General features: G+C 48.8%; 10 protein-coding genes across 10 annotated transcripts; all 10 read right to left on the bottom strand.

The window, feature by feature from the left end:
- Window positions 1–1020: 1020 nt before the first annotated feature.
- TEOVI_000809900 (NAD dependent epimerase/dehydratase family, putative) lies at window positions 1021–2547 on the bottom strand (the record flags this gene model as incomplete). Its single annotated transcript, XM_067222765.1, has 1 exon — window positions 1021–2547. One exon carries the CDS (start codon window positions 2545–2547, stop codon window positions 1021–1023), a length of 1527 nt encoding a protein of 508 aa, XP_067078866.1.
- Window positions 2548–4429: 1882 nt separating this feature from the next.
- Window positions 4430–5779, bottom strand: TEOVI_000809800 (uncharacterized protein; the record flags this gene model as incomplete). Its single annotated transcript, XM_067222764.1, has 1 exon — window positions 4430–5779. One exon carries the CDS (start codon window positions 5777–5779, stop codon window positions 4430–4432), a length of 1350 nt encoding a protein of 449 aa, XP_067078865.1.
- Window positions 5780–6702: 923 nt separating this feature from the next.
- TEOVI_000809700 (uncharacterized protein) lies at window positions 6703–8310 on the bottom strand (the record flags this gene model as incomplete). The annotated part of the gene is made up of 1 exon (XM_067222763.1): window positions 6703–8310. The coding sequence occupies one exon, from the start codon at window positions 8308–8310 to the stop codon at window positions 6703–6705; it is 1608 nt and encodes a 535-aa protein (XP_067078864.1).
- A 319-nt stretch (window positions 8311–8629) lies between these two features.
- On the bottom strand, window positions 8630–9577 carry TEOVI_000809600 (uncharacterized protein; the record flags this gene model as incomplete). Its single annotated transcript, XM_067222762.1, has 1 exon — window positions 8630–9577. The coding sequence occupies one exon, from the start codon at window positions 9575–9577 to the stop codon at window positions 8630–8632; it is 948 nt and encodes a 315-aa protein (XP_067078863.1).
- Window positions 9578–10218: 641 nt separating this feature from the next.
- TEOVI_000809500 (WW domain containing protein, putative) lies at window positions 10219–10848 on the bottom strand (the record flags this gene model as incomplete). Its single annotated transcript, XM_067222761.1, has 1 exon — window positions 10219–10848. One exon carries the CDS (start codon window positions 10846–10848, stop codon window positions 10219–10221), a length of 630 nt encoding a protein of 209 aa, XP_067078862.1.
- Window positions 10849–11217: 369 nt separating this feature from the next.
- Window positions 11218–12510, bottom strand: TEOVI_000809400 (uncharacterized protein; the record flags this gene model as incomplete). Its single annotated transcript, XM_067222760.1, has 1 exon — window positions 11218–12510. One exon carries the CDS (start codon window positions 12508–12510, stop codon window positions 11218–11220), a length of 1293 nt encoding a protein of 430 aa, XP_067078861.1.
- A 375-nt stretch (window positions 12511–12885) lies between these two features.
- TEOVI_000809300 (AAA domain containing protein, putative) lies at window positions 12886–13590 on the bottom strand (the record flags this gene model as incomplete). The annotated part of the gene is made up of 1 exon (XM_067222759.1): window positions 12886–13590. One exon carries the CDS (start codon window positions 13588–13590, stop codon window positions 12886–12888), a length of 705 nt encoding a protein of 234 aa, XP_067078860.1.
- Window positions 13591–14372: 782 nt separating this feature from the next.
- TEOVI_000809200 (uncharacterized protein) lies at window positions 14373–15452 on the bottom strand (the record flags this gene model as incomplete). Its single annotated transcript, XM_067222758.1, has 1 exon — window positions 14373–15452. One exon carries the CDS (start codon window positions 15450–15452, stop codon window positions 14373–14375), a length of 1080 nt encoding a protein of 359 aa, XP_067078859.1.
- A 1135-nt stretch (window positions 15453–16587) lies between these two features.
- On the bottom strand, window positions 16588–18033 carry TEOVI_000809100 (phosphatidylinositol phosphate kinase alpha; the record flags this gene model as incomplete). Its single annotated transcript, XM_067222757.1, has 1 exon — window positions 16588–18033. The coding sequence occupies one exon, from the start codon at window positions 18031–18033 to the stop codon at window positions 16588–16590; it is 1446 nt and encodes a 481-aa protein (XP_067078858.1).
- Window positions 18034–18709: 676 nt separating this feature from the next.
- TEOVI_000809000 (ribosomal RNA processing protein 6) lies at window positions 18710–20821 on the bottom strand (the record flags this gene model as incomplete). The annotated part of the gene is made up of 1 exon (XM_067222756.1): window positions 18710–20821. The coding sequence occupies one exon, from the start codon at window positions 20819–20821 to the stop codon at window positions 18710–18712; it is 2112 nt and encodes a 703-aa protein (XP_067078857.1).
- Between the last annotated feature and the right edge of the window lie 540 nt (window positions 20822–21361).

Here is a 21361-nt window from a genome sequence, read left to right as displayed (position 1 = left end):
ATCCTTCCCATTCCCCATCTTTTTACCTCTCACATTATCAGTCCCCCGCCTGCCACCCTCGTCATTCATATCCGTTTCGTCTGATGTTGGCGGCACCACTTTCTTTTCTTTTTTTTCTTCCTCACCATTTTAACAACATAAATATTATCACTCAAATGTGTCTTACGACTACATCTTAAAAGGCTGATATCACCACTCACTATTTCCTTTTCACCCACATCATATCTCTGCATTTATAAATATATTTACATAGATACAATGTGTTTAATAACAGGTCGTTTCCTCTTCTGTATTATCGTATCATACCCCGACTTGTAGACTTTTCACTGCATCGCTAACGTTACATGCGCCCACCAAAGAGTAAAAAAAAAAGTTAAGTGATGGGAAGGAGAAAAAGGGGTGCGTGTGTGTAGAAAAACTCGTTTTTTTTTCCTCCGTGTAATTTGTTATTTCTCTTTTTCTATTGGTATAGTAATTTATTATTTCCTTTCCTTTCTCTCTTTATCTTTTTTCCCTATTCTCCGCTTCGGCTGCATTTTCATATCCCTTCCCACGTCTTCGCCTTCGTCTTTATGTTTTCTTTCTTCTTACCTCCACGCATGCATATATCTCCACTTCTCATTTCATTTCTTCGACGACCGTCGACAGCAGCAACACAAGAATATAAAGTAAAAAAGTGACGGTACAAAAAAATTCATGTGAACAAGAAAAGCAACAAACGGAAAAGTGAAGCGAAGGGAACGAAGGATACACATGATGGACACCACGTTGTGTGAACCGGTCCCCCCCGCCCACACACAAAAAAATACCAAAACACGCACACCTTTTCCTCCTTCTGGCCCACTGGCGGGTAATAATCATGACGACGATGATAGTAATGATGTTGATGACAAAGGTTTACTATTTCCTCTTTTCATTTTCCTGTTCCTTCCCCTTATTATTATTAATATTTTTTTTTCTCTCCTCAACTTTCCTCACACGCCTTTACATCCTTAAAGGGGCCCATTAGCGGCACCATTTTCAATTCTTTCCCCTCCTTCGCACTACGATCCACGCCGCCACACCGATGAGGCCGGCCACCATTGTTGTGACAACGAGTCCAGCCCGACTTACAGACCGCGCGTTAACCGACCCGTCCGCTGGGGGAAGTTCGCCTGCGCTAATCATCTGTTCAATACTCGCACGCAATGTCTCCTGCATGGGTGTAAACTTCATGCCCAGCTCAGTCGTTGCTTTGCGCGTGTCCAAGCACTTCCTGACGCCTAACGTACGCCACAGAAAGCGTATGCTCACCTGTGAATGCGTCGCTCCAATGATGAGTGTCATGAGCGTGTTGGCTGTGCGCGTCGGTGGGGTGAGGTGCGGGTATTCATTTCTGATGAGCTTCCCAATCTCTGCGAAACTAAAGCACCCGCCGGAGACTATGACCCTCTGATCTTTCACCTCCTGACACTCTAGTGCCCGGACGTGGGCTTCAGCAACATCCCGTACGTCCACAAAATTCCAGTGCAAGTTTGGTGCGTATGGGAAGTACGACGAGGCGGTGGCTAAATGTTGTATTCTCTTCATGGCATCACTAACCTCTTCAGTGCGGCTAGGGCCTATTGTGATGGACGGGAGGATCACCACTAACTCCACCCCCAGCATCTGCTTCAATCTCCATGCTTCCTTCTCAAAATATATACGAGCATAAGGAATGGGATCGGTATCGTTTGTTGCGACACTGTTCCAACAGGACTCGTCGAAGGCGCCGGACGGTGGCTCGGGATCCGTGACGTGAAAGACGGACGATGCGGCACCGTGTATCACCACTCGCTTTACCGTTGATTTACCAGCCTGCCGAATGGCGTTGAAGAGCGCCTGGACAGCACTTAGGTGAAACTCAACCGTGTCCTTATCAGTAGAGCTAACGGGACATCCGCAGTGGATGACATACTTGCAACCCCGCAGAGCGTCACGCAGCGAATTTGTATTAGTCATGTCCGCCTCGAATATAGAAAGTCGTTGCTCGTGGTCGCGACCCACGGAGGAAAGTGCCGCTTGCTGCTGTGGTGTTAGGGCACCACTCCCGGTGATGCGCACGCTGTAACCTGCCTCAAGCGCCTTGTTGACAACGTGGCTGGACACGTAACCGACACCACCAACAATCAGAACGACTGTCTTGCTTCGGAGGCTTTTGGCGCGTTCCTTCTCGGTTTCAGATGACAACTGGCTAAGGATTGTCGAAACCGTAGCTCCGGGGGCAATCTTCGGTTGCTGCTGCTGGCCTTGTTGACCTGCGCGGTGAGGGCTCCCCCGCGTTCCATTTGACAGCGCAACGTCTTCATCGGAGAGAATCTCACCACACGCTGCGTTAAGGTCTAACGTGCTGCCTGAGAACACTTTATGCAGTGTGTGAGCGCAAGGCTGAGGCCGCACTGGTTGCCCATCCTCGGTGAAATAATCAGCTCCGGGGCCCAGTACATGTGGCTGCTTCACTAAGTTGAAGTCCCGGACTGTCTCCATATGCTCGAGGGAAAGACAGCTGCCGGAGAATACACGAAGCATGTTTGACGTTCTTTCTAGAATTTGCCTTTTTTTAAATTGTTATTACCCCTCTTATTCACTTTGTTAGAATATATATATATATGTATTTGTTCTTATTCTTATTCTTGTTCCTTTAACTTTACTTTCGTGATACCTTCCTGACTCTTCTCCTTTGAAGCGGGATTCCTCCTTTTGTTAGAGAAAATTCAAGAAAGTATTTATTCACTTTCGTTACCTTCCCACCGCACACAGATGAAGGAGGCGTGCGAACAATTAAAAACCGAGTGGAGACCGTCGACTTGGTTTGCCCGTTACTTTCTCCGCTGCTTACACTTTTTTCCCCCTTTCCCTACTCTTTAAGGCGAAACTTCTTCCCGTTATGTGACACCCGTTCTCACACTAGTCGATACAATAAGTATGTATATATTTATTTAAATATGCAAAACAGTTCTGAAACTGAAGTAATTTCACTGCCAATTCCTTCCTTTTTTTTTCTTCCCCCGTCTTTCTTGTTCTCCTTCACGCTTTCCGACTCGTGCCCTTCTCTAAATATGTTTCTTTTTCTGTGGGCGATGAACGTATAAAGGCTGTCAGGCGCAGAAGAAACGTCACCCAGTAAGACGAAAGAGAGCAAAGTGGTGACGGAGTGAAAGAGTTGGGGTTGTGTAAACTAAATAAATTAAATTAAACAAATTGATGTTTCTCTACCTTTTTTTTTTAACCGTATCGCGGCTCCCCCTTGTCACACACGCACCTCCTACGCTGGTGGTACCTAAACACGTATCGACTTGTAGCAAATTACTCTGATAAAGCCCCGAAACAAAACAGAGCGTAACAAAAAAAAGGAAAAGGAAAAGAAGTTTAAATATGAAGTACTGAGCAGTGAAAGTCAAGACGTATGTGTGCATACAATGCATCTCACCGAACGCATAGGGAAAAGGAAAAGTTATTGGTTACGGCAAAGTAAGCAACCGCCAGCATGTCAAAAAATGTGAGCTACACTCAACTGATAACTTATAAGGCTTGCATGTTTATGTGTGTGTGATCATATACAAGTACGTGCGTATGTACATGCGCATATATAAAGAAAAAAAAACAGTGTAAGCCAGTGGAATGGCAGCACAAGGAGAAAATGAACGTGGGAGGAGGATCAGATCACTCGCTGCGCGCAACGTAAGAGAAAAAAAAGTGATTGTAAACTATAACCTCCTTCTACAGTCTTCACCCCTCCCCCCCACCTCCCCCTAATTCAACACCGCTTCGAACTGCTTTGCATTCCTTGCATTTCTTCCCTTCCCTCACATTCCTGTCCCGAAATCGCCTCCGTTCGGAAGCAATAATGGGATTTGAGTAAAACAACGTGCAGGAGAGAAGAAATGTGTAGCCGCACAAAAATAAGGGCCCCCCATTGGTGAAACACAAAAACCAATCGACGGGAAGTTGCAAACGAGCTTCAAGCGAAAAGCAAACATCCATTAAAAAAAAAGTGAAGAGAAAACTAGTCAATCACTTGCAGCATCTTCGCGATTGCCTCTCTCCACCTCCACCTCCACCTCCATCTCCACCCTCACCTCTCTTTATCTCTTTCCTCTTTTCCATTACTTTATAATGCTCTCTAATTTCCCGACCCGTAGTGCCCCGGTCCAAACCTCTTGACTATGGTGAACTTCGATACACAAGTGAAAACTGTCAGCAATCAGCACCGGGAAAAAAAAAGAAAACACGGTATATAAAGGTTGTGCAGGACAACGGAATAATATAAGTAACTGTTCATTCCTTTCCCAACTCACTCCCTCCCTTTTCCCCCCTTTCCCCCTTCCTGTGGATTGTGCAAGGCTGAATTCACATTCACATCCACAAATACACTTATACACACTCACCTGCACCCACCTTATCGCCTTTCTCAGTGGCGGTAGTACACAACCTGCGAGTCGGCAGGCACGGGACGCCGGACGATGGCCCCCGACAGTCCGTGATTGCGCCCGCTCAAGCGGCTGCTCATCTGCAGTTGGTCCCTGCTAACTGTGGTGGCAATAGAAACCCCTACTTTCCTCTCCGTGGTTTCGTTTGCGTGGCCTGGTGGGCTACCACCGAGAACGGCCATGGACCTTCCCGAGATAAGCTGTTCCGCATCTGCGGTTCGCTTCTCCAATCGGCAGAGTTCCTCGTTTAGACGCTCGTCAAGGGTATCCATGTAGCTGTTAGTGTCTGGAACCGACGTCGTGGAGCGGTTGTCCATGATTGACCCATCACCGAGAGACATACGCCTCCTCTTCAAATGCACTTCATCCAGCGAATTTAACAACGACTTTTCATCGAGGCTGTCTCCAAGGAAGGTCGAGCATGTCCCCCACTTGCGATCTGTGTTTGTAACAGCCGTACTGGCTGAATCACACTCCATACGGGGATGTACTCTCGGTGAGACGCGACCACCGGAGCCGCTTGTTCGGGTACCGGATGCACACGCATTTGCCGCTGCCTCCGATTCCCCTTCATGCTCAATCGAGAGAACATCCATCGATGCGTTTAACGACCCGTTCAAAGCCAATGGCGCTTGAGTGTTTGGCAGAGCTGCGAGTATGGGACTGCACCGCACGGTTACAACGCGCTGCTGCTGCCTCGCGGCCGCCCCAATGAGCCTTGACCTCACAGGGTGCCGAAGCCGCTTCCAAGGTACGTTGGTGTAGATTGTGGGCAGTGGGACTATGCACTCCGATTCGCCTGGTGGCAAATAACATTGCGTTCCCTCATCCGCTTCCTGCACCACCGGTGGCCCCTTCACTGTTTCGCTTACGCAAATACGTGCCAGGACAACCTGCATCCACACTCGGTTCATGATTCCCACCTTATCACCAACTCGGAGGATGGTGGACTCGTTGCGACACAAAACGGTTGTTCGACTCTCCTCCACCGCCTGCAAACTGCTGCAGTTTCCCACGGTCTCCCGGCGGACGACCGTCAGGGGGTTCTCGCCAACGCACGTAAGTACAAGGCAGTAGGCGACCTGTGGGTGGATTGGCGTTGCAGCCGCATGATGAACATCTGCGCTGTCGAATGTTTCCTTCTCACTCGCCTCTACAGCAAATGTCATCACTCGTCGGGAACACCGGGGGTTGTTCCCAAGATGCCAGTAAAGTTCTGGCGAGTGCCTGCCTAAGACTGGCGCCTTAGCAGCAGACAGCGGAAACGGGAAGTCCACATGATGTTCATTTGGACGGCTGCTGATGTGTGCTAAAAAGCAACGCAGCTCCATTTCCTCCTGGGTGTCGAGTGGAAACAAGAGCAAAGTTACGTAAACAAGGAAAGGTTAAAGCAGAGGAAGACACGCACAGAAAAGTGGAAGGGAAGAGCCGGCGCAAAAGGGCACACGGGGATCCCGAGGGGAAGGGAGTGTGTAAACCGGTGCACGGCCCCAAACCAGAGAAATACAGTATATGACGATCCATGTGAATGAGTAAAGGAGAACGGTTACACGGTATAGAATAAGACCAAACTGAATACTAGCCACACCGTCATTATCACACCGGATAAGCAAAGTATATGACTGCACTGGGGATGTGTGGTGTAGAGTAGCTACATAAAAGACAACAAAGATTAAATGCACACCCCTTCAAAAAACGAGAAGGGATCTTAGAAAGGAAATCCAAAGGTGCGGCAGGTTGGTAAGTTCCTCCCCATCCTCCACCGGAACATGAAAAAGGAACAAGTGTAATGCCAATACCGAATAAAATGGCTTCGCATCCAATGAAATGCACGCTCACACGCAACTGCCGTGCGGTTGATGTGCCGTCCCGCCGTCAACATTTGCGGTTTGCTGTCCCCTTTTCTCATGCGATAATTATAGACAATAATACATCTGTGTTCTGTGCCTTTACCCGATTTGGACATTTTGACCACGGAACCACCAGTAGCAACCAATGAGGGAGCATAACGGGCATGGGAGAAACGGATGTTTGCTCGTTCTCTCCTACCCAACTGGAACCCGCCACTACACCATACGACGGGGCTCCAACCGAGAAAACTTCCACTTCTCTCCGCGCTGCAGCATCTTTCCCCGCCTCTCTCAGCACAGTGCCCTCATATCGAGGCCCTAAGGTCAACCTCCCCATACATGCATTAAGTACACCGTGACACAACGGTAACTCCAGCTACCCACGGAACACCACTGTTGCTGTGTCAAGGAACCAGCGCATCAGTGTCATCTGTATTTTTCGTGCGTTGCCGCAATATTCTAATAAATTTTTTTACTAGTTCCATCACGTAAGCATTTACGTCCTGTGGATCTTTGGGTTCATTCGCCACAAAATCCCAATTTTTGTCGTGTTCCTCGCCGAACTCGACAAGTGAGTATCGAGCCCCTAGACACAACTGCATCCCAACCGTCCTATTCACCGTGCCCTTAACCAAGTAAGAGATTTTCTCAAAGCTCCTCTTCTCCTCCACGCGAAGGGTCTTAACCTGTCCGAGAACCAGCTTCTTTGACTGACGTTCTGCGACCACGCGTGGTTTTGCACTACCAACTTGCCGACCGTGACGACTGATGCTGCATTGGGAAGGCGCACGTTGAATTGGACATGACGGGTTGTTCGGTTCAGGAACGCTATTACTGGAGTCGGACTCAATGTAAAGCGAAGAGTCAACGAAGCCCAATGTGGCTGAAAAGAAAGTTGGAGCAATGATTGTGTAGATCCTTTCGTATGACTCTGCGAGAAACTCATCTTTCCACACCTTTTGTAGCATCATGACTGGGGTCCAACACGTGTCCAGTTCGTGAAGCAACACCAGAGCTCTTTGCAGACGCTTGAAGATGCTCCGCTGCACCTTTAGTACCCTACGACGTCTCCGTGGGAATTGCAGCTGCATTGTTTCTTTCAGGTCCTCCTCAACACTATCCAAAATACCACCAATATTGAACTCCGTCTCGTTTCGTAGATCGTCAAAGGCAACATACATTTCGCACTTCATCTTGAAGGCTATAGCGAAGGCAGTGAACCGGTTAATCTCTCCCAAAAGACGCACGCAACGGGCGCGAAGTTCCAAGTGGAGTTGGGCTTCCTCCTCCGTTTCCACTCCGATGGAGTTGATGAATGTCAAGGTATATTGTAACATCCATTCGGTGGCATAAATGGTGCTCGAGAGAGCCACAGTGAGTGGTACGATGTTGGAATATGCAAAATCCGCAACCTCCTCCGCACCTTCCAATGGTTCGCTTCCCTCCGGTTGGATTGGGAGTAAAACTTTAACGGTCGGATCCCCCTTCTCCACCACCGTAAGAACAATGGTAAGTGCCTCCAAAACATCCTCGAAGGTAAATGGTGCACATCCCTGTCCGATCCGTTCCCTTGCAACCCGTATATTTTGGTCAAGCTGCTCAGCAACCTCTTGCAGCGTTTCAACCTGCACGTCAACGGTCGCGAAGTCCTTCATCACCGCAGATGGTGATGTTTCCAGAAGTGCGGCACCGTCCAGTGGTGGACAAGGTCGAGAGCCCCCATTATTACTGTTGACTTCGTCGCCCCCAGCCGATGGTTGTGCGTCTTCTTCACACAACAGAGAAGGATTTATTGTGGTTTGTGGTTTGTAAACACCCTTGTGCACACTCTGCTTCGCTGCTTCTCCAATGCCACAACCCAACATGATTCCTTCCACGTGGGACTGAAGTCGCAGCTTCCTTTGCTTCCGAATGGCTTCGTTTATGCCTGCCTCCGCCTCTTCACGGTTGTAACCATTCTTAAAATCACCGAACTCCATAAAGAAAGGTCGCTCAAAATTTAAGTCACTCATGGTGCAAAAATCGCGTAACAAAATCAACTTCCAATCCAACGCGCACCTAATTCACTCACTGGAGTAGTGAGGGACGGCTAACTAAAATAACAACGAGACAACAGAGTTAGGGGAATTTTTATGTGTGCGGAAGCAAATATCAAATGTGGAAGAGGAAATCATTACTTTCTCGTTACAAGGAGTAGGATTTGCAATTGCTCAACATCCCCCTTCCGCATCAATGGTAACCCACTGGAAACTCACCCCAACACTGTACACCTACGCGTGCACAAAGACACGCCACCACTTTACCAAACGGCAATGAGGCTGCAGCAACCGATCACAGTTCCAAATCCTTGGTTAAGAGGAACCAAAGCAGAATGGCAACCATGATCACGAACGAAACAACCGTGGTAGTGGTATCCCTTTGCTCGCCATCCATGGGATTCTCAAAGTAAAACGTGAGGACGAATATTTCGTCCTCGGGTTTAAGCATTATCTTGGTATCCTCAGGGCTGAGGTGCACCGTGCAGTACTTACCGCGCAACCGCCAGTCCAACGCCTGCGTACCGTCACGACTGTTTGCACTGCTGACCAACTTTACCACTTTCGAAAATACGGTTTGATATACAATTTCCTCTGGAAGACAGGGTGCACACGCAAAGGGGTAAGCGATGACGATGGCCGGCAAATTCGTCAGCTGTCGAACTGACTTTGTTGTCCAACGAATTTCAAGCTGGATCTCATTCCCAACACCCCTCTCCGTTTCGTCCAGCACATCTGAAGCCCTTGAAGCTACAGCGTACAAAGTTCCACGCTCACCCTCCTCCTGCTCAGCCTTTCCTTCCATACCAGCTGCTGCGTCGAACACAGCGGGACAGAGAACCAATGGCCGCTCCGATGGTGGGCTGACAACGCGAACCAACTCCCACATCATGATCTTCTTGTTTATACGAGCGGAAAGTGACGTTAGAGTTCCATCACACGCACTAACCGGGAAAACAAAGGAAAAGCAACCCTCGGATGTATGTTCGATATGATACGTTGTCGTGAGGTGGTACACCAATGTCCTTTCCGTTGCCCTCATTCGCAGCTTGCATGCTGTGCAAGTCAACGGTGAACTAATGGTGTCTGCCCACGATCGCAGCCGCTCCGACACCTTCGGGTCGGTGGCATTTCCATTTCCGTTGGGTGTAACTGACTCGCTGTTACTCTTAACAGCGTACAAACCTGAGAGGAAAACATCCTTCCGACGCCCGACAACACCCACTGGTGAGTCTAAAGGCATTGGCGGCTGCCGCGCCAAGGTGCGTCAAAGCCCTGACTCACGTTGCAGAAGAAGTTTGCGTAGTTTAGATCAACCCAGTGTTTGTCAGCACCAGCAGCAATACATACGAAGTCACTTATTCGAGCCTCAAATGGGCTACTTTGCAGTTTTGTGCACGAAAGACGAGGTGGGAGGAGATATGCACCAGTGAAGAAATGTGGGTCAATGAAAGTTCAACGCTTTCCCCTATGACAAAGACGCAGCAAACAAAATGTTTTGTGCAGCTGGATGACCGTCGTGAAAAGGTCGGGATTAATGAGTAGGGGAAAGAGGTAAAGAACGGCATCTCCTCCGAAGGATTCATCGGAATTCCGATTAGTTGTTCACAAAAAAATATGGACGGGTCCAAGATACGGCATCTAAATTTAATCCGTGGTCTCAGGCCGATACAAGGAAAGAACATTTCCTTGTCTGCGATCTTCTTCAAATAGTCCTGAGTAAAGCGGGTCTGACCTCAACCGAGAAAAACGCGTCCGATAAGTCATGCCTTGACTGATTGTACATGTAACAACGGCGAAAAATCCAGGATGTCGCCCTACACTGATGCGCACACAAGCACTCATCCATCTCAAGATCTCGTTGATTAAAACCACATTCCGATACTAGTTATCCGAGGCGGACTCACTCCCCTCATCATCACTTCCATCATCACTACCTGATTCCGAAACTGAGGAAGATGAAGAAGATGCTGCGTCTGATACCTTTGAGTGCGGTCTCGGAACACGGCATTTTACACATTCTGGGACGGACGTTGGGAGGAGTATGCTGCAGTTCGAGCAGAACCATAAAACCACATCCAGCTTGTGCGTAGGTGGTGTCCACTGCACCTCCCCCGTTTCACTGTTACAGTAGAAGACATGCTGCGTGGTGGAGTCAAAAAACTCATGCCATTCTTCGCTTTTGTGATCAAACTCACAATCGCGTGTATCATGCAGACCGCCGCAGTCTGAGCAGCGGTACTTCTTCACTTGACACTGCGCCGAGGAATGACCCCGCTGAGCGCATTTCCAGCACCCCTTCTCGCGGTCCATCAAGGGATAATCACGAGGGGAAAGTCGCAACCTCGGACAACTAACGGTCCAGTGATTCTTCGAGCAAATATGGCAGGCAAAAGAAGCGTGAACGGCAGGTATCGACGCTTTGGTTTGCGCTCTGTTGCGCCGGCGCCTCACGCCACGCTTCCTGCGGTTCAACCTCTTTGCCGGTGCGACACCGCGTTCTCCTCTTGACATTCCCGTGCTTCAGGAAGTGGAGAGCCCTAAACAGCGGCCACAGAGGCGGAAGACACTTCGATGAGGGCACGAGGGAAGTCTTATAACATAAAGAAGAAAAGTAAAGTAAAAAGATGAGGGTACAAAACGCTTATGTGCGTGTGTGTGTGTGTGTGGAAAGCATCCAAATGGGAAGTTAACGAAGAGATGTTTGGCACTTTTGACTCGCATTTGTGCGCGGAAAATGCCAAGTCTCCGAGGCATGGAGCGGCGACCACGTTGATTCCACACCACCAGCGCGGGCAGAATATATGCGCTTCGCCCGCAGATTCCGTGTGTTACAGGAAAAATAAAAAGGGAATGCGGATGCAAAAAACAGGTGTATGCGTCCTACTTGCCGTACTCTGTGGAGATAATTTGTTCACCTTTTCGGATGAGTTCATTCGTGATAATATCTTGTTGGTGAGCCACAGCCGCTGAGGGTACGTAATCCTCGGGTGGCGTACCACACGACAAACGCCACATTTTTTCTGCTTCGGAGTCCTTTCCACAGACAGGTGCCATTGTCTGCATACAAATCTCTTCACCTGCCCTGAGCGCCCTGGCGGGGACGACGTAAATCCACTTTCCGTCTTGCTCACACATGAAGTCGTACTGGTGATGTCGCGCAAAGTATGCAGCCATGCGTGTAGCAGACGATTGTTGGGACGTCCGCGCAACAACAAGCGAATTTGTGTTCTTCCCCCCATGCGGAAATAAGTGCACCATTGGAATAATTCCAATTGAGCGTGTCGCCCCTATCACTAGCGGAGTGGAGTGCGATAAACAAATACTCACTGCCCACCTTAACTGAGCTCTGTCAACTTTACCCACAAGGGGACCACCGTTGATATAATTCCGTATCATCTGTAGAAGCACATCCGCCAGACCTGTAGCTTCTGCGTCTAGTACCACATCGTCTTCAAAGTATGGGGCGTTCTTCATGGACCGGACCCTTCCCAGAAGCTCAGCGAAGGCCCAGCGAGGATCAGTCAATGGGCTGCCTATAGAAGTTATGAGATCAGACACAATCATACCCAGTGAGTCAAAGAAGAACTGGCATATGTCCGCATCGCTTTGCTCTCCCGTATTCAACTTATTAAACTCCTTTTCCCTCTCCTCGTCCCGTAGATTATTCTCTGCCTCACTTGTATCTTTAAAACCGATGGCAAGTGCCTCTGGAATAGCGAAAAGCGGTGTTAACCGATCCACATCTTCGGTGACAACGAACGCGTGGTCACGATAGGGTGATGGTCGTCTATGAATCCGGACAGTCGGGTGGATAAAAATGTGTTGATCGTGACACCACATCATTAGTCGATAGTAATCATGTGCATCAGAGTACTGAGACAAGTGCTTCGCGTGATGAAGGTAAAGCGCACGACGGTGTGCAGCATGGAGGGCCATTTTGTTTTCGCTAGCGTTAAGCTGTGCGTTTTCGTCACCATCATCATTTTTGTTGTCACTCGCATCTTTCCCTTTGTGTTTCAAAACGCTTCCTTCAAGCGCCGGAAGCCATTGCACAAGGTTACTCACGCAACCTCCATTGCCGTTGGGTTTTAACGAGGGTTCCTCTTCCTTTCCCCCTCCGGTACCCTCCTGACGCTTACATGCCCTACTCCATAGTAACAAGGGTGACAGCATTCACCTAAAGATGTTATTGGGGAACCGAGCGAAATCATCAGCAATAATGAAGCAAAGGGGTAATGTGCACAAGGGAAGAAAAGCAACACGCCATCTCTGTCGGTTGGGAAAATAAACTGCGGCCCGGCTCTCGTTACGTTATCCCGTAAGTTGCAGTACCCCCTTCCCCACATTTCACAAATGTAATGAAAGAAGATAAAACGGATAAATTATTACATGAGAACCGGAACATCTGGTAAACCCACAACAGAGCAAAAAACAACAGAACGGGTCAAGCGGCGCAAAGGGTTTCTGCAACGACGAGCCCACACACTTCACAATCACTGCTTGCCCACTGTCAGTCAGCCACAGCTATGGAGGGTGTGACTGCAGCGCTTAGTGCATTTGGCTCCACCCCTCCTTCTTAAAAAGTTCTTTTGCCTCCAATTGACGGACTTCCCAGTCTTCCAGCTCGGTTTCCGTGTAGGTGTGGTGCCTTTTTCCCTCCTCCGCATCTTTAGCCAACCGCGCTTGCGCGAAGTGGGCTTTAATGTCGAACTCTTTCACCAGTAACCGGCACGAGGGAACAGTACTAATGATCTGCTTGCGAAACTTTTCATCCAAAACATAACGGTTGCTTTCTACCACAACATTATGCTTTTCGCTGATATGCCTCACAATCGCATTAATCATAGCAGCACACAGTTCGTCTTCTTTGGAGAAGTCATCAAACTTTCCTGTAATTTCTACCCTCAACTCATCTTCATCGACAATGCGGCACGAGTCATCACACCGCCCCTTGTATTGTTTCAACCACGTTGACTTTCCGCTACCAGGCATGCCCACAAGGAGGATAACTTTAGGGTCGGACCTCTTGCGCTCCTTGTGCTTTCCACGACCACTGTTTTTACCACTTCCACTTCCACTTCTCCTTCGACTGCGGCGCTCCTTCTTTGCCCGTGATCTCGGGTAATAGCGACGCACTGCATATGCGATCAACAGATTCAATAAGATGACGAAAAGCGAAAAGAGAATTCCTCCTACGAGAAACCGGCGGGTCCTCGGCACCAAAACGCCGCCTAAAACACCATTTTCTTTCATTTGTGCGGTATATATTCGCTTATTCGTGAGTGTTTCCCCTACCCTTTTGATTTCCCTCCTGACCCCTTTTTTGCCTCTCTTAACACCCTCGGGCTCTGATAAGTAACAACAGATCGTAATACAATCTTTCCCGTGCAAACAATTTCATAACCGTTTCCACACGGGCAGAGGGACCGAATCACCTCGCAGGCAGAGTAAGAAAACAAAACAAAAAGAGCGTTCGTAATGGAAAGATACAAAATAAATAGCAATGAAGTGAGGATACAATGTGTGAGCACACAAGTGGTGCATACATTACATTTTGCACCGCGAACGAAAGGAGTTAAACCGCAAATGCCCTTCATGCGTGTGTTGCAGCCATAACGACACGAAGCTGTTGAAATATATCTTGTCTTTTCCCTCGTTCCGGTCCCCCTAGACTTTCCACGGACGTGCGTGGGGAAAAGGTATGGAAGGGGGGTAATGCCAAAGACTACCTCACGATGATAACGTGGGTAACGTATGAAAGTGATTGAAGAAAAGAAAAACAGACACACGAACACGCACCCAAACAGGGACGAAAGAAGGATGCATTAATTATTTCTATTACAGAGGTGAAGATGCAGAACGCGGAAATGTACCGCCCTTTTTTTTTTCTTCCGTCCCACCCCTTTCCACCATGGAACGGTACAGCTGGCAGTGCAGGGTCACGAAGCGCATTTTGTTTTGCTTAAAGACCAACTCTTAGTTCTAACCTTCGGTTCCTCCAGTCCCTTAGCCAAAAAATCAGATGTGTGCGCTGCTCAACCGGATTCCACGGAAAGAGTGAGACCGAAACGGATGGGACTGTTCTCCACCAACACGTTCTTCTGCGCCACCAAACCCCAATGCACCACGCCATTAAATATGCCACGAATGGTTGCCGCACATAAGCCACCGCTCTCCGCCTTGAATGCTCCTACAAACGGGAGAATGGCGGTCCATACGTCCAACTGCTCACACGCCCGCTGCTGCAGAATCGTGGGGACGCGAAGCCGAAAACCCTGTGAAAATCCCAGCGAGACATGTACGCGTGACTCCTCCATATCGAAATTGTATGCGCAGGCCACCGATGTGTCGGGCACCACGCGCTGATAAAAAGCAATGCGTGCCGCGCTCCACATATCGTTCGCTCTCACTAACTTTGCACCAACGGACCAATTCACCCCAGTAAAGCCAACCCCCGCATAAAGCACGTCCAACTGCGCGGTGTGATCCTGTTGCTCAAGAAACGAAACTTTCTGCCGCTCAAATCCGGCACCCGCAAGAAGATTAAAAAATTTCGTGCCACAATCAACAAGCAAGTCACTGCTTCCCAATCCGTTCCTCTGATAGTTAAGTGTGGAATAGAAGTCACGACGCTGGTAATCCATTGCAACGGACCACACATCTTTTGACGGAGGAGCAATTGTGTTTACTGCGAGACGCCCTTTTACCTCCATTCCCTCGAGAAGATCACTAACCTTGACGCTACCCGATGCCAACCCCTCGCTGTTCACAGCAATCCCTTGCTCGAACCGACACACCTGCGGCACGTGAACACCACTGTGCAACTTCACCTTCCCATGGTACCCTCCGTCTCTGTTGAAAATTAGACGGGGCGAGAAGTACATAAAATTTTGCGTTTTCCTCAACTCGCCTCCTCCTGCTTGAAGGCTCTCATCCGAGGGCTGGTCAGTCGTCGCCGAAGGCGGGGAGGTGAAGAAGAGTTGTTCACCCGGAAAAGACTCGGAATACTGCCTGGACTTGACTGCAGCGAATAGAAACGACTCATCTCTGAAAGTTTTCTTCAGGAAGTCGTCGACGATGTTGAAGAAATCATTTAATTTTGCCGGAGGAATCATCTCCCCTGCACAGTTACGAGATCAAAACAACGTATGTCCAAACGTTAGTTTTCTTTCTTGTTTCCCTCTCCTATATATCTCTCTTTTCTATGTGCGGTTGTGTGGCCTCGGTCCGCTTTCCGTGCGCGACACCTTCCTTCCTTTCCTTCTTCACGCTTCTATGAGAAAGACCTTAAGTCGCACGGCCACCCACAAAGGCGAATTAAGCTTCCAGTAGCTGACCTCCAGTGGCGCCACTCGTACAACCCTTTCCTTTTGTTCTTTGTATATATATATATATATATATATATGTACCCCTTCCCTTTCGCACTTTAGTGTCGCGGTAATAATGTCAACAGCAGCAAAGGCAGAGAGGTAAAGCAGCTCGCGTGAAAAAGAATTACAACCAGGGGGGGGGGCCGAATCACGGACTGCGATAGCATATTCATCGATATGTTCATGTACGCATCTATGCATGAGTAAACACACATATACATACACATGTGTATAGTTACAAGTGAGAGTACAATTTGCGCAACACACTTCCCGTGCGCAAGTGTACACGACCAGTTTCAGTGGGACGTTGCAGTTTCCGCTGAAACAAACCTCTTCCCCATTTCCCCTTTCCAAAATACTGAAGGAGGCCGACCCCGTACGCTGCACCAATGGGGACGGGGTGGACGACAGGCTAAACCAAGATTCATGACAACATCTTGACGACGGCACCATAACAGTGTTTAAATATGTGCGACGGAATAGAATATGACTGAAGTAAGTGTGGCTACAAGGGTTGAAGAACCCCCTTTATTATATATTTCGTTTCCATTGTTTCGTTTCGTTTCGTCCTGTCCTCCCTCCCTCCCTTTAACGGGGACGGCAAGAAACCGTCATGAGCAACGCAAAAGGCACGCGGTGCAAACGTGTGACGAGTCCCGGAGTATTTTTGTTTTCTTTTTTGCGTAAGTTTAAAGCAAATGCTCAACTGCCTGCTGAGGGAATTCCCGGCAAAGCAGTGTTGGAGGTGAAAATCAGGTGAGTTAAAGCGGCCCAAACGAACAAAAAAAAGAGTACAGAGTGTGTCTAGCAGTCGGCTCCGCCTTACACCCGCCGCACAGAATCTCCTTTCCTCCTTCCTTTTGCATCGGACATACGTCCATTACACAATAATGGACGAGACAAAACTGACGAATCGCGCTGCGTATTCCTTCGGCGGCACCGCCGATATCTTCTGCCTGTCTTTCAACATTCCGAACACAAGGGTTTCCATACTCTTCCGAGAATTGTACTCCTGCAATATGTCAATGATCCCAATATAATATATTTCCCTCCTTCCACCGGGGTGGTCTGCGCTCATCATACCGCCCTGATCCGCTTTGAAGCACCGCCCGTCGGTTGGTGCGCTGTCGGCAGCCGCGGTTGGATGTCCATTCAAAGCCATGGGTTGCATCGTCTCACCCATGCCTAACAGATAGGAAGGTTCCAGTGCACTCGTTGCAAGCGCTGCTGCCCCACCCAAGTACTCTCTGCTTCCCGTGCTTGGTGCTGGGCGATGTGCCTCGTACATGGGAAGCACGTGAATACCTACAAGAAACGAGTAGTCCATGATATTACACTGGTTCAGGAATCCACAGTCCATTTTCATTTGTTCAATGAGAAGGTTACGCCTAGTGGCGCCCACATGAAGGGGACGATTTATATCCAAATCCTTTTGTGTGCATGTCTGCTTTTTCTTTTCCGCCTCAGTCGCAAAACGACCGACCGTACTCCCCTTCAGGTCGTATTTTTCATGGATTGTGTTTCCTGTGACGAACACATTCTGCATAATGATAATGTACATCTTCTCTCCGTTGATTTCAAGCCGGTGGTGACCGACAAAGTGTGGTAGGAGCGTATAAGGATGGTCTAGTACAAAAAAATAGTAGCGATGTAATATGCGCCGTAAGAACTTGCTCTCTTCGTGTGTCATGGTCTTGATCACCCAATCCCTACCACAGAAGAATAGTTGCGCGGCGGACTTACCTGGTGTCGGTGTGCTGTGCCAGCGGCTTCGCAACAGGACATCGCGGTAGGCCCTATGGTCGATATTGAAAAATTCCCGAATGTGACGATAGCACATGGGCGAGTAGTCCACAAATGCTAACGGCACATTCGGGACCTCATCGTGGGACTCCACATCACTTTCATCTAAATGACTTGCCTCCTCACTGTCACCATGTGCATCGTAAAAGGGTGCATGGTGGTTACGCTGTTCCCTTACACCAGTTGCCGCCGCCGTGCTGCAACAGAAACCCGGCTTAGGTTTTTCTACCCCCACATCCAGATTAATCTTTGTTTTTATGGAGAAATCTCGCTTTGGGTTTAGCGGCCGCTGTTTGGCCGGATGGGAGATGCTCGTGATGCTCTGCCCCAACGCCCATTTCATACAGCGTATCAAGTTAATCGTCGCCTCATTTTGCCTCGGCTCATCTCTTTTATCGCAAGACTTGACTTCGAGGTTCTTTGGCGGTTCCTCCGTAGGAGTGCGACGTGCCGCTATCTCCGCTGAGGAAAGGGGTCCAGATTCAAAGGAGATGGCGGCAAGTATTTCTCTATTGAACGGCATGGCTCCCCGCGCCAACGAAATTAAGGCCTTCCTGCCGCCCGGGTCGACCGATGGTAGTGAGCGTGGGCGAGCTTATATATATATATATATATAATGGAGTAAAAAAAGGAAAGAGGGTAAGGCACCATAAGGAAGTATAGGAGGGCGAAGCTGCAACATTTTTTTTGCTTCCTCTTTGAGGAGTGGTGGTGGTGGTGAGCAGCATAGAATAAATTATGTAAGACACGAACGAAACGAAACATCTCGCCCCACACTTTTGTTAATCTTTACTCATCCCCTATCATGCCATGCGGCGTTCCCTTCCTCCACCTTCTCCCTTCGGCCGCATCACGGCCGAAGGTATCGTAGCTGCTAGACGTTTGTTTCGATGGTTGCTCCTCAGTACCGCATGATGATGTCCGTCAGAGTTACTCCTCCCCCTTCACCGGAAGGTTTACCGAATCAAATACGACGCGTTGAAGGTATGCGTGATACTGGAAGAAAATAAAAAAGACGCTCCCACTCCCCATTTCCGGCGAATCGGAAATTGCAGCAACAGCAGCGAGAGTTGACATTTAGAGCCTTTTTTTTTTCCTCACTCCCCTCCAAGACAAATCATGTGCACGTCAGAACATTCGCATGATTATGTCTTGCTGGTGTCGAACCCCATGTATCCCACGACCAGGTACCTGAAACCTCACGATTTGTTTTTCTTTCCGAGCCGAGCTTTCTTGCGGTTTGCACTCCCAGTTCCATATTGCTGACGCAGCGAGATGGCACCTTCCTTCAGCTCAAGCGGTTTCTGGGTGGGTACATCGATTTCTTCCACTTCATCCTTCACCTCAAGCCCTTCATGGAGACATGGGCCAGCCATTCCTTCTCCTCTTTCGCTGCTGTTTTCCCTTTCGACGGTTGGTTCCTCTGCATCAACATGCACCCGTTTTTCCTCTTCCTCACCCTCACCCTTTACCTTCATCTCTTCCACTTCCCGCGCCCGCTTAACCGCAGACATCCGTGTCACCACATCATGACCAGGAAGTGCAATAGGGTAGTAAGGTTTCCTGCGGAGGATGGCAGCAACATTCCGCATCGTTTCAAACCATGCAGATGGCTCCGTGCGCACCACAACATGCGCGTCTTCTACAGTAAATGCCGGGTCCGCACGCTGCTCAATTGAAGGGAGTGTGCCGGTCATGGAGCGATGAACACCCATGTATCGCAAAGCAACCCCAACATTTGGTAAGGGTTTGGGTTTTACATCACCATTTGCTCCATCTTTTAGGCTATCAGCACTTCCGATAGCATCTTTCACTATCTGGAGCAGCTTCATAACATTTGTGCGCACAGCAACACTTACTGGACTACAACACTTAAGCACCTCGTTTGCCGATGTGGGCAGCTTTGTCGCGATAGACAACACGCACGAAATATGCATAACAGCTGAGGGAGAGTCGTCCGCTTCCCGCGCCGCCATGTCCCGCCAGTTAAATATCTCGCGTGCCACCTGCAGCTGAGATGAAGAAAGACCACCCAAGCTCCTTCCAAGTGCCTGCTTGTATGTAACATCAGGGTCGAGATGTGGCTTCTCGTAGCGCTCCAGCGATAGAAGGCGGCTCTCTTGAAATACGTGAAGCAGCATGTTTCCAACAGAAGCTCGAGTCTCGCAATTGAGTAACAACTGCTTCAAGCGATCGTAGACATAGAGCAAGAAGTGTGTATCTTGCTGGGCATAGGAAACCATCTCTGCTGGAATGGGCCGAACACGCCAGTCCGCAGTCTGGTACTTTTTGTTGAGTTTCACCTGGCAGAAGTGATCCACCGCGAACGCCAAACTGTGTGGCATGTGCAGATTCTGCAATGCTATACTTGTGTCAAAGAGGTTCACGATGTACAACCCGAAATCCTTCTGCAGCCACCGAACATCTTCTCGCGCACCATGGAAAACCTTCACAATGTTTGGTTGCAAGAAAACGGGGGCCATCAGGTACATGTTTGCGCGCACTTTAAGACAGTCAACGATGAAGTCCTGGGTGCGAGTGCTGATCTGCATGAGGCATGTAAAACCTTGATACGAGTAGAAATCATGGTGCTCCAAGTCGACAGCAATTTCCGTCTCATTCAGCAGCACTGCCACAACTGCTTCAAGGTCCTCTACCGTATCGACAAACGTCAGAGGACACGTGACTAGTGAAAGGTAAGGAGTTTCAGTTTTGAGCAGCAGTTGCTCTGAGGGAACAGACACAGCCTTAATCCGTTCCGCAAAGGGATGAACACCCGGTTCCCCGACGTGACGTACGCCCTTTTCGTCGTAGTAGACTGGACGGAAAGGTGTGGGACTGTTGTCTACCGGATGTTCAAATGTGAGTTGCGGCCTCAAGACACTTACACCGGCTGCGTTAAAGACAGAATAAGAGGAAGACGGGACCACACCCTGCAATTCTGATCCAAACTTCACGGATAGTTGATCCTTAGCACTTAAACGTCGCCCCTTTAACTCATCCAACAAACCATCAACATTCTCCAGTAACGAATCCGCAGCTTCCATCACAGCAGCTCGCTGAGGGTCTGTTAGTTTCCCTCCTGTACTTGAGAGGGTGACACGCCGCTTAGCCGGCAGCAACTGACAGAATTTATCCATCAGGGAAACGACAGCCTCACTGTGGCGAGTGATTTGATGCCTGAACGCAGGAAAAGCCATATGGTAATCATAGTCTTCCTCCGCGAGATCCACTGTTAACTTTGTGTATTCCTTCACGAGCGTAAAGGCTCCGTTCACAAGGTCCTTTGTTTGTGGAAGAGAGCCAGACATATACCCGACTCCTTTTGATAATGTTAGTGGAAGAAATATTTCGGCACGCGCGTGCCCGCGTGTTTGGAAAAGATGTATGGAAACAAGCATCAAAAGCATGAAAGGAAAAGGTCAGACACACATAATGGTGTCATTGCAGAGTCGTAAGAACGAGATTGACGCCTCAGATGGTTAGAGTAGATCACCAAAAAGGAAAAAAAAACAAAGAGAGAAAGTAAAGTGAAATGTTCCATCTATTTTTCGTTAGAGACCCACCGCCGTTCATTAAAGCCATAAACTGGTGAGCGACGAAGATAAAACCACCGGCAAGGACCGCTTTTTGGCGTGACATAAGATACCAGAAATCTAGAAGGGAGAAATCAAATTACATTTTAATGAAAGGATGAAAACCGAATAGTTCCCGCTCACTAACAAAAATAAACAAGACAACAGACGTGAGCCAACTCACTCAAATGTCCCACACGATTATTGGTAGTAGTGTTACATACCCAAATGCCTACCACTGGACTTAATCATACACGCGGCAATGTTTAGCAAACC

This window comes from Trypanosoma equiperdum (assembly GCF_001457755.1).
Source record: "Trypanosoma equiperdum strain OVI genome assembly, contig: ctg_1689, whole genome shotgun sequence".
NCBI classification, from domain to species: domain Eukaryota; phylum Euglenozoa; class Kinetoplastea; order Trypanosomatida; family Trypanosomatidae; genus Trypanosoma; species Trypanosoma equiperdum.
The sequence above is the reverse complement of the archived record's forward strand: the minus strand, read 5'-3'. Positions and strand labels throughout refer to the sequence as shown.